The sequence below is a fragment of the Malaclemys terrapin genome, chromosome 12, assembly GCF_027887155.1.
Source record: "Malaclemys terrapin pileata isolate rMalTer1 chromosome 12, rMalTer1.hap1, whole genome shotgun sequence".
In the NCBI taxonomy this organism is placed as follows: domain Eukaryota; kingdom Metazoa; phylum Chordata; order Testudines; family Emydidae; genus Malaclemys; species Malaclemys terrapin.
Window position 1 is genome coordinate 11084790 of NC_071516.1, and position 10997 is coordinate 11095786.

Sequence of the window (10997 nt, forward strand, 5' to 3'; positions counted from 1 at the left end):
CCTCCCCCCGCACACCGCCCCAGCCAGGCCGGCGAGGGAACCACACTCTCTCTGACTCAGTTCCAAGGCTGCGCAGCCGCATGCGCGAGAAACACCCACGAAAGGGCGGGGGGGGGGTCTTGCGGAGTTAGCCGGTCTCTAGGCACGCATGCGTCCTGAGGGCAATTATGTCACGAGACAGTCGCCGGCGGGCGCGTCTGCCTGGGGAGGGGAGCCAGCGCAGCACGTGGCCAGCTGCGTGCCCTTCCGACGAGCGGCGCTTCCCTTCTGATGTCACACTGACGCAAGAGCGTCAGATGGGAGACGGGAGTCTCCCCACCCACCCCCACCAGGGCCTCACTCTCCTCACGGCGCAGGCGCAGGGCCCGCCGCCGGCTCTGGCCTCCATTCCATTCGCAGGGACGGCAGGGGCGCCGCGTGAGGAGGAGACGCGCGGCCGCAGCACCGCCCGCCCCGCCTCGCCCCGGGCCGGTCACCGCCGGCACCATGAAGATCTGGACCTCGGAGCATGTCTTCGAGTAAGGGCTGGGCGAAGAGGGGCAACGGCCGCGGGGCCACGCGCGCGCTGTGCGGGGGGGGGCGAGCCCGGTGGGGCTTGTTCCCCAGCCGGGCCGGTGTGAAGAGCGGCCCGCGGGCGTTGGGACGGGGGCCCGTCGCGGATTGTGGGTGCGGGCTAGGGCCTTACATAGTTCATTCCGGTGGGGAGGGGGGTTCTCAAACGCCATTGCCCTGCGACCGCCTTCTGACAACAAAAATTGCTCCACGACCCCAGGGGGGCGAAGCCTGAGCCCGCCTCAGTCCCACTGCCCCGGGTGGCGTGGGGGCGCAAAGCCTGAGCCTCACCACCCTGGGCGAGGAAGGGGTCAAAACCCACGCCCCAGGCTTTATCTCCAGCCAGGGGGCCTGTAACCTGTGCCCCGCTGCCTAGGGTTGTGGGGCTCTGGCTTCCCCAAGCCCCAGCCAGTCTAAGCCAGCCCTGGTCATGACCCACCGTTTGAGAACTGCTGTGTTACAATAAAGCCAATAATTAAGAAATCTTCGCTACTCTGGTATTTCACAAATAATTGTTTGGTTTGTTTAGGTATGGTTTCAACTGAATATGTTTTGGACCTGTGTTTTTAAAGCAAACTGTAAACTGCATCTTTTTTGTGATGTAATAGCAAGTATGACAAACTAATGTATGTAATTTATAAATGTGTTAATTTTGATTTATTTTGTCAGCCACCCCTGGGAAACCGTGACAACAGCTGCTATGCAGAAATACCCAAATCCCATGAACCCTAGTGTGATTGGAGTTGATGTACTAGACAGACACGTAGACCCCAATGGAAAGTTGCATAGCCATAGACTGCTCAGTACAGAATGGGGGATGCCTTCTATCGTAAAATCAGTAAGTACATTATTACAAGACTTGAGAAAGTACGTATGAGTTATCTCATTTTTATAAATAATCAAAACTGTATATAATTTACAATCCAGCTCTTTTTGGGACAACACAAGGCCTGGGGGATCATACGTACTGCACGATTCCTTAGTGCCATCCCACGTCCCTATCTCCTTTACAATTATTTATGTCCTTGTGGCACTAGGAGGGAGCAGTAACTTTACCCACCCTCAAGCACAGAAGCTGCTCTTCTATCTAATTCTTGCTTTGTGTAGGCAGGTGGAGGTAAAGCCCAATATGACCTTTCATGTCTTTGCTTGCAGCAACAACTCTTGTATCTTATTGCTTGGTTACTGCTGCTGCTTTTCAAGTAATCTGGTTAACAGCTGTTCTCTTAAGGTGTCCTATTCCTAAAAATGGCAAATTTGTATTGGATTGTCAGACACACTGACATTCTTGTACTGTGGTTTGATCCTTGAAGAAGTTTTGTAGTATACTTTGGTCCTGAAAGGTACATAAATCATTCCCAATGTATTACCATGGCTTTCCTCATGATGAGTTTCTTTATTAGCTTGGTGGAAGAACCACATGCTTCCTTATTATCAGTTTTAAATACCCCGTAAATCAAGATTGGATTCCATTGTTGCACTTTACATACACATGGTCAGAGACTGTTCTTGCCCCAAATTCAGTCTGACTAGACAAGACAGACAAAGGTTGGGAGTAAGGGAGTAGTATTATTTCCTTTTAATACCTAGTGCTCCTATTTTATGTTCTGGAAGAATAAGGTTGGACTTGGGAAACCATGCCAGTTATTTCTCATCTAGTTGAGAAAATAGCATTCTTCTGTTTTTTTTTGTCATATTACTTTTAAATGTTGAACAGAATTCTGTTTTATAAGCAGTAGATAATATAGTTTAGACTGTTGCATACTTTTCCAAAGTTTAAAAGGATGTTAACTTAAATCACATTTCAATATAAACTGTTTTACCTGCAGTTGTTAAAAGTAACACAGTTGCTATAACTGAAAAGAATGATAGAAAAATTATTTTATTTTTCCCTGCACATTTGACAACTGTCTATGGACAAATTCACCCTTTCCCCTGCATAATCATTTTTTGCAGCATAATGGGTAAGAAGTTTTTTTAATAGGAGCATGTGGTTTTAAAACTGTCAGAGGGAAGAACAGTGGGACTTTTAGCTTTTTTTCTTTAATTGATAGATTTCAAACCGATGGTCTTCTTTTAAATAAATTGAATTAAATTATACCTATTATTTTAAGCAGGAAATAAATACCAACTTTGTCATTTTAAGACTAGTTGCATTTCTTACTCTTTATTCAGTATAGTAATGTTTACTTTGATATTCCATAGTACACCTCTACCTCGATATAACGCTGTCCTCGGGAGCCAATATATCGAACTTGCTTTGATCTGCCGGAGTGCGAAAACACACACACACACACACACACACACACACACACACACACACACACACACACACACACACACACACACACACACACACACACACACACACACACACACACACACACACACACACACACACACACACACACACACACACACACACACACACACACACACACACACACCGGAGTGCTGCGTTATATCAGAATTCATGTTATATTGGGGTAGAGGGGTATGTTGAAATGAAAGGAAAAAAGTAAATACAAATCTTTAAACTTTTCAGAATACTTATTGCAGTGTGTTTGTGTGTATAATCTTGGGTGTCTTTCTTGTAGCTCATCGGTGCTTGTAGAACAAAGACATATGTTCAGGAACACTCTGTAGTTGACCCTGTGGAAAAAACAATGGAACTTAAGTCAAGTAACGTAAGTATTGTAATTTCTTTAATCAATAATGCTAAAAAGTCATTAGTTGACTAACATGTTTACATTGTATAAACAGTTTGAAAGAGAAAATTTTATCTTGAAAATAGCATACCTCATATTCTCAACAGCCTATTGTAGTAAAGGAACTTTTTTGCCAGCTTTGTTATGAAACACCTGCACTAGAAATGATTAGTGATTAGCAAATACAAAGCATCCCACTTAGTTTCAAAAATTATTTTGTAGTATTGCTGCTACCTTAATGTGTAGTACTTTGCTCAGTACTGTATATCGTTTGTACATGGTCATTGTTAAACCCTGGGCTTAGCAGGCCAATGCTTAAACCACTGAGCTATCCCTCCTCCTCCTGCCCCCCCCCCCCCCCCCCGACACTCCTTGACAGTTCATGTTGAAGGACATAAGAAGAAAAAGTAGTTTAGCGAGCTTGAACTTTAGGATTTATTTCTTTTGTGTATGATTATGCCAGTTCTGTTAAATAGTATTTCAGCTGTAATTTTAGAATAATAAATTAGAATACCACATTGAAGGATGGTGTTTAAAATCAGATATTTGAGTGTTAAGGTCTTAGGTTGTTCTAGTTGTGTTTATTTCATCATCTTAATGATTTTTTTTTTCTATTTCTGTGATGACAATCTAACTCATTTTATTCCATAGATTTCATTTACAAATCTGGTATCAGTAGATGAGAGGCTTATCTATAAACCACATCCTCAAGAGCCAGAAAAGTAAGCACATGTATATTTGTCTTCAAGATTGCACCTTAGAAGAGTAAAATAAATTTACATTATCCTTAATGGCATTGCTTCCGCAAATCCCCACTGTGAGATTGCATGCCCTTCCATATGACAGTGGAGTCCATTTCAAAGCAGCTGTTCAGGGAGTGAGCATATGCCCCTCTGTTTCAGCATTTTAAAATGAAGGGTATAAAAATCCCTGGTCTCCCAACTGTGTCTCATTTCCAGAGTCCTGTGTTTTTTACAAATATGAAATAAAATGGAAAAACAACATATAAAGCAAAAAAACTCACCTGCCGCTATGGCTTCTGTCCCATGGGGCTGGGCCCATCTCCTTGCTCTGGGGTGTTCTGACTTGGTGCATGGTTTCTCAGTGCCATTTCAGGTTTGGCCCGGCCGCCCCTCTGTCGCCATGATGCCACTGCCAGGTGAGTGCAGGGCAGGCTTGCTCTGTGACTTCCCTTGGCAAGACCCATCACCCCTCTCCCCATGTTGATAAAATGGATAACATTAAATAATACAAAATTGCAGGAAAATAAAATGAAAAACTGTTTAATAAAATAAAAGGAATTTCATGGGTCTCTACTCTTTTTTTTTTTTTTTTTTTTTTTTTTTTCTTTCTTCCCTCCCCCTCTTTCCATCAACCTGAGTGCACACAGACCATACACCTCTGTCTGCATCTGGATTTCTTTTAGAACGACTAAAGTAATTGTAGATCAGATTAGTTACTCCTTTTGGGAGAGCTGTGTTATCATTTTGTAGCTAGTAATATTCCACAGCCCCCTCCTGGAAAATTGTTGCTGCTAGTTAGTCTCTCTCAGTGGGAATATGTCCTGGCAATGTCATAAGGGAGAAAGAGAGGTGACTTTTGTTCTTTGAATGTATTCCCTCTGCAGATCCATGTTGACCCTCCCTTTTACCCTTTACTATGGAGAATTAAAGGATTCAAGAAGAAGTAAGGGACATTTGTGGGTGGGTGGGAATTACTGTATCTTATTTCTGGAATGCTGGAACAGAGAATCATGCACACCCAGCCTCACAGCAACGTAGTCCATTTCAAAACAATTAGCCATTGTGGGGAGTGTGTATATGCTTTTCTGTTCCAGCACTGTAGAAGCAAGAGAGAGAAAAAATTTTGCCAGGTAGATCTGTGGAAGCAGGGCATTTGGAAGGGGGGAGGAAGCTATTTTTATAAAAAATAGTGATTTTTTTCTTTACTCAGAACCATTTTGACTCAAGAAGCAATAATCTCTGTGAAAGGTGTCAGTGTCAGCAGTTATCTAGAAGGATTAATGGAAAACACTATCTCTTCCAATGCGAATAAAGTAAGTATAACTCCTACATATATGTTCTTTATGATTTCTGGCTTCTTGATTTGTGGAGTTGTGTATATAATTAAAAAAAAAATTTTTTTTTTTGTTAATTCGTATTACATTTAGTTTACTTTTGAAAAAAATAGAGCAGGGCTTCTCAAAAGGGATCGTAGTGTGAATCACTTCTTAAAATACAGATCCTGTCATAGACATCTCCACGCTCAACCTCTCAATCCTGATTCTGCACCTTCCCTAGCGTAACAATAGCACTTTGTTAATATTGTCCTAACGTTTAAGATGACAAAATGAAAATAAGCACGTTTTAGCATGATGGGTGTGGCTGCTTGATCACATCTCTCTGTGAACCTTTAGGGTTTTTTCCCCTCATTGACTGTATATTTATTAGTACCAAATATCCCCATGCTGCTTGGGCTAGCATCTCCAGGTCACTTTGAACTTTGGTTCTGTTCTATATGTTTACTATTTACTGTTTACTATTCCTCCAGTTCAAGTGCCATCCAAAATTTTACATCCGGCAGATGTGAAGCAGATGCAAAAAGTTGCTTCTTTTAGTGCAACTGGTCAGCTAGCCTCTGGAAATCCAAACAGGTCATGGACTGCGCTACAGCAGTTGGGAAGAATAGGTTTGACAGAAGCAACTTTGCAGATCATAATTTAAGCACTGCTAAACTAAAGAAAATCTTTTTTTTTTTTTTAAATGAAAAGCTGCACTTATTTCCTTGATACTTTTGTTGTTTGCTTTATTTGTTGAAAATGTGTGTGTTGAGGTCTCATTTAATTTACATCTTGAGTTTTATAGAAAATAAATTCTTCAACTTTGGTTTGCTAAAACTTAATTTATTAGTTATATGAATGGTCTTCGTCACCCCTAGCTTTTGATATTGTCATAGAATACAGAACTTTGGGACAGACAAAATGAAAAGGCAGTAAATATAAACCGAATTTAAAAAAATACTACTTCACATAGTATTCACCTCGGTGCAAAGATGCTCTGCGCATTGTTTCATGTGACAACTTAGGTATAGTTTGTCTTTTAAAATGGGGAATAAGGGACTTGTAAGGCTTTGTGTGGGCCTCCTGCATGGGGATAAATTTCAGCCCTAAAATATAATCCATTATATTTGCTGGTGCCAGAGACAAGAAGACAAAACTGGATAATTGTATTGCCATTTATAATTGTTTTATCTATGGCCCCTCTAATATTTCTCTCTTATGGTTTTTATAATAGTGCCCATCATTTTAGTTATGAGTGTCTCCCAAAGAATTTGAAATCAAATCTATGAACAGCTAGAGACCTAATTTTCCTCCTTGCTTTCCCATCTGTCAGTCACGTGAATTTTTTTTAAACTGTTTTTATGTGAATTTTCTCTTTTCTCGTTGTTGTACTATTCATTTTCTGATTTTTCTCTTCCTTTTTTCTATACCTTTTTTCTTGTCATCTTCTTTGTGGTTTTTATTGCAGTTGTAGGAGAGAGAAACTGAAGAGAGTTTTCACTTAATTCTGAAGGCTGTAATATTTGTGATAATTTTAATCTCCTGTGGAGTAAACTCTGAAGCCTTGGTCCTGTTCTTGAGAATGCCCTGTTTCCTCTTTGTCAGTAGCTTCGTCCTTGATGTTGACAGCATCATTGTACAGAGAATTTCTCTTTTAAAAAAAAAAACAAAAACAAAACTAGGGCCAGTTTCAACTGTTCTGTTCTAGCTAGTCTTCAAGAAAATATGATGCCTGGCCATTTACTTACACACCTTTCCTTTCTTCATAAATGTTTGAATAAGTTGTTCAATAATTGTTGGTATTTTTTAATTGCAGGGCCGTGAAGCATTGGAATGGGTAATCAGTAAATTGAATGCTGAAATTGAGGAGTTCACAGCTTCAGCAAGAGGAAGCATGAGGACTTCTATGGCAGCGGCAGCATTTGTGGAGAAATAATAGTGAATACAGCTATATCAATTAATAGGTCTAAGTGAAATAAGCAAACTAAAACTTCTCTCCAAGTTGAAATATATTTATTCTTATATTTGTTATTTAAAGGCATATTTGTATATTAGGTAGTTTTTAAATTAAAACTTGGAGAGAAGTTACAAATTCTTGTGACTGAAGGTTATGTGCTGGGGCTTCACTAACATGTTAGTTCCATTGGGCTGAACGTTTGTTTCAAATGAAATAACCTCCTAACATTCAGAGCTCATTCCTGTATTTAATGAACACTTATATAAAACAGTTTTTATCCTAGGTAAGGTCGCAGATGTTGCGGGAGATTGACATGTTAGTGAATCCTACTTGGGTGGAATTTAGTGGTTTGATTCATGGACTCTACCTCTTTTGGGACCAAGCCCATAATTAAGCAAAATGGCTTGTTCTAGCAAAGTTGGTGTTATGTTTGTCTTGGGCAGTTGAATGATATAACTTGTTTTAGATGGAAGTTTTATTACTTGAAGTCTGAAGTATAAATGAATGTTTGTATAAAAATACTTGTTTTGATAAACTGCTGTTAAAAAGTTATTGGATAGCTAAGCTAAAACGGTACTTTTAAAGTTAACTATATCCATCAAACAGCATCTTAAAACTCACAATAAAAGTCATAGTTTTGAATAGTGTACTTACCTGCTGAGGCCCAAGTTCTGTCCTTAAATATGAAATTGAGTGTTACATGCCAATAACTGGGGGAAGAATTTAGCCCTATGTGGCTTACTTATTTTTCGTCCACCATCACAATACAAAGGAAAACAACCTCTATGTAGAAGGGTACTGTAACCACATGTGCATTTTAACATGTAATTTTGTAGACCATTAAAGCTTCATAGAAAAGTAGAAATGTATTTTGAAATTCAGAAGAAAAACTTCCTTGAAGATGTTAGAGGAACTTTATAGAATTGTAGAAGTGAGACTGAGATACTTCCTCGTATGTTTACAGGAGTTTTTACATCGCTAAACATGTTTAAAATGTTGCCTAATCATGCTTCAAAAATACTCATTAAGCATGGCATCATGGACTATTTGACTGTCCTTTAATTTAAAAACAGTATTTTGCATTTAATTTTCTATGTAATGCTTTGTGTGCCTCTTTTATATCTTATTGAAATGTCTGCTTACAAACAAGGCTTTTAAATGAAAGACAGGAATCAGAATTTAGAAGAGGGTTCGATAATCTTGTCTCTTGGTACTGGCCACAGATTCTTGGTGCTGTCTCATTCTTGAGTTCCCACAGCTTATCATTAACTCAGATTTTTGCCAACTGTACTGAAGTCAAGTGCCATATTACTCTGCAGCTAATTCCATTGGAATCAGTGAATCAATCTCATAAAATAAGGTCTTGCCTACATGGCTTGTGTAGTCATGGCACAGCTAAAAAACCCACTTCACGAGGGGCGTAGCTACCAGCGCTGGTGCACTGTGTATACTGGCACGTTACAGCGCTGAAACTTGCAGTGCTCAGGGGGGTGTTTTTTCACACCCCTGAGCGAGAAAGTTGCAGCACTGTAAAGTGCCAGTGTAGACAAATCCTAACGCACCCTTCAGTGTGGGGGAAAGGTGCAAAATGTAGCATTAAAGAAACTGCATAATGATTTACTGGTCGGAAATCCTGAATTCTGGTGTCATAAGGGTCCATTTGGCATTTCAGACCTAATCCTAATCATATGTTGTTTTGTGTCGTTTTTCAGAATATAAGATGTCACCTGTTTAGTATTTTCTGTTATATGCCATTTTTCTGTGATACTAAAGTTGCATATTGAATATTGTGTGTTAGTGACACAAAACTAGATCTTTTCTTAGTTTAACAGTGCTCAATATAGTGGGAACACAAACTTCAATGAGATTTTATATAGAAGAAAGACACTGTGTGTGTGTGTGTGTGTGTGTGTGTGTGTGTGTGTGTATAATGCAACAAAAGAAAATTTACCTATTTAAAATTTAATATTTTTTCTACTTAAAACCTATGAAATTTTAATTAGAGACTTTGTTAGTACATTTGTAAAAGCAACTCAAATCCATTAGGGTTTGTAGGGTTTTTTTACACATGGAGATTGTTCATACAACTGAAATTATATTTCAACTAAAGATTAGTAAATGTTGCTACTTGATAAAATTTCTGTAGTCATACTGTATCTTGTGATAAAAGTTGCAATGCTCAAATTAGTGATTAGAAACTTTTTAAACTTGTACCTTTTCTCTTAAACCTAGCTTAATTCTGTGCTTTTTAAACTCAATATACATTTTCCTCATTTTGCTGCGCTGTGGACCAACTAACTTGAACTGACTATATTTAGTAGGCTTTTGTGCTCTTCCTGAGCAGGGTAGTGCTTTTGTGTGTGAATTTTTTTTATTTTAAATAAAATTGTGGCTGAGTGTTGGCTAGTTTGTAAGAAATCAGTCAGGTCATGAGATCCTATATGCCCTTTAGAGTAGCAGTCAGTTTGAAGGCTACTGATTCTTTTCTTCACTGTTCTGTAGCGGAGGGAGAGCACTGAATGCAGGGGAAGAGACACTCTGCTTTTTAATTTACTTATTAAATAGCATCTCCCCAAATTTACAGAGGCACTAATAAGTTAAGCACAAACAGTTCCTATAACCTTTCTGTACTGCCAAGTATCTTTTCTGTAAGACCACCAGGCATTAACCTGCAGCCCAGTTCCAAGTCCATTGGAGTCAGTGCATGTTTCTTTGCAATATCTGCTCACCTTTCTTGGGGTTAACAGAGGGAACTGAAGCCATAGGGGCTGTGCAGCCCTTTCTGCTCTGAGCTTGTGACCTCCAACAAGAACTACTTTCCAGAAATTTCCTAAAGCTCCGTGGCACTAGGGGTAACATCCTGCAAGTGTGACTAGGGAGCGACAACACTATGAACCACAGTTACCATAGTAACGTGGTTCTTTTTTTATACCTGTTTGCTTTCTCTATCACCATGGCATTAAACCCTTGGGTTATAGAAAGCTGGCCTGGGACCCAGTTTCTTAGTTCCTAACCAGTCTAGGAACATGTTTTTAAAAAATGTTTTAACTAGTAGGCTGGCCAGACTTAGAAATAGGTTTAGGTGAAACCATTTTTAACTGCTTTGAAAGGTTGGCTTATTCACATGGCGAGGCCATTCATGGGAGAGGGAGCAAGGAAAGAGGGTGGTAGACTTTTCACCATTTTCAGTGGTTTGCTTTGGATCTAATGGGCTCATTTCTCCCCTGTGGTAAAGCTGTTTTTGTACCATGCCAACTGTGCAAAGCAGTCCTAAATAGTTTACCCAGCTAATGGATGATTTCCTTTGCTTAGGAGAAGTACTGGTTGGTGCAGAGTCTCCAGAGTGCCTCCTGTACCACTTCTATCCAGCCCCCAAGGTAGAGAGCAGCCAGGGCCCCCCTGTATCTAGCTGACCCACAGCTATTTGAATAGCCTCTGGGGGGGTATCAGCAGCTGTCTTAATTTACAGCAACCCTGAAGCTGGTTTATGCTGGATACTGCGACTGGCACACAAATGACTTTAGGCACAAAAGTGACTTAAAGCCACTAGGCTGACACGGGTTTGCTGTGAGCATAGCATGGGGGATCTGGTTCAGAGTTTAAAATGCCTAATTTGAACCAGGAAATCAGATATCCGTAATAAAGAGCCATATTGTGCTATCAGTTTTTAAGCAGATCACCATTATTGAGTTCAGTAGGAGTTCTGCTTCAAAGTTGCTGC

The 10997-nt window shown here is 40.1% G+C and overlaps 1 protein-coding gene across 1 annotated transcript; it reads left to right on the forward strand.

The window, feature by feature from the left end:
* Nucleotides 1–347: 347 nt before the first annotated feature.
* On the forward strand, nucleotides 348–7925 carry PRELID3B (PRELI domain containing 3B). The gene is made up of 6 exons (XM_054045685.1): nucleotides 348–518; nucleotides 1222–1390; nucleotides 3150–3239; nucleotides 3912–3982; nucleotides 5214–5316; nucleotides 7136–7925. The coding sequence occupies exons 1-6, from the start codon at nucleotides 487–489 to the stop codon at nucleotides 7253–7255; spliced, it is 585 nt and encodes a 194-aa protein (XP_053901660.1). The 5' UTR covers nucleotides 348–486; the 3' UTR covers nucleotides 7256–7925.
* The last annotated feature ends 3072 nt before the right edge of the window (nucleotides 7926–10997 follow it).

What these genes read in the sequence shown, in the direction of transcription:
- PRELID3B (XM_054045685.1), top strand. Translation starts at nt 487, where the DNA reads ATGAAGATCTGGACCTCGGAGCATGTCTTCGA. An exon ending in TGCCTTCTATCGTAAAATCA is followed by an intron (nt 1,391 to 3,149) that starts GTAAGTACATTA and finishes TCTTTCTTGTAG; the next exon opens with CTCATCGGTGCTTGTAGAAC. An exon ending in TCTCTTCCAATGCGAATAAA is followed by an intron (nt 5,317 to 7,135) that starts GTAAGTATAACT and finishes TTTTAATTGCAG; the next exon opens with GGCCGTGAAGCATTGGAATG.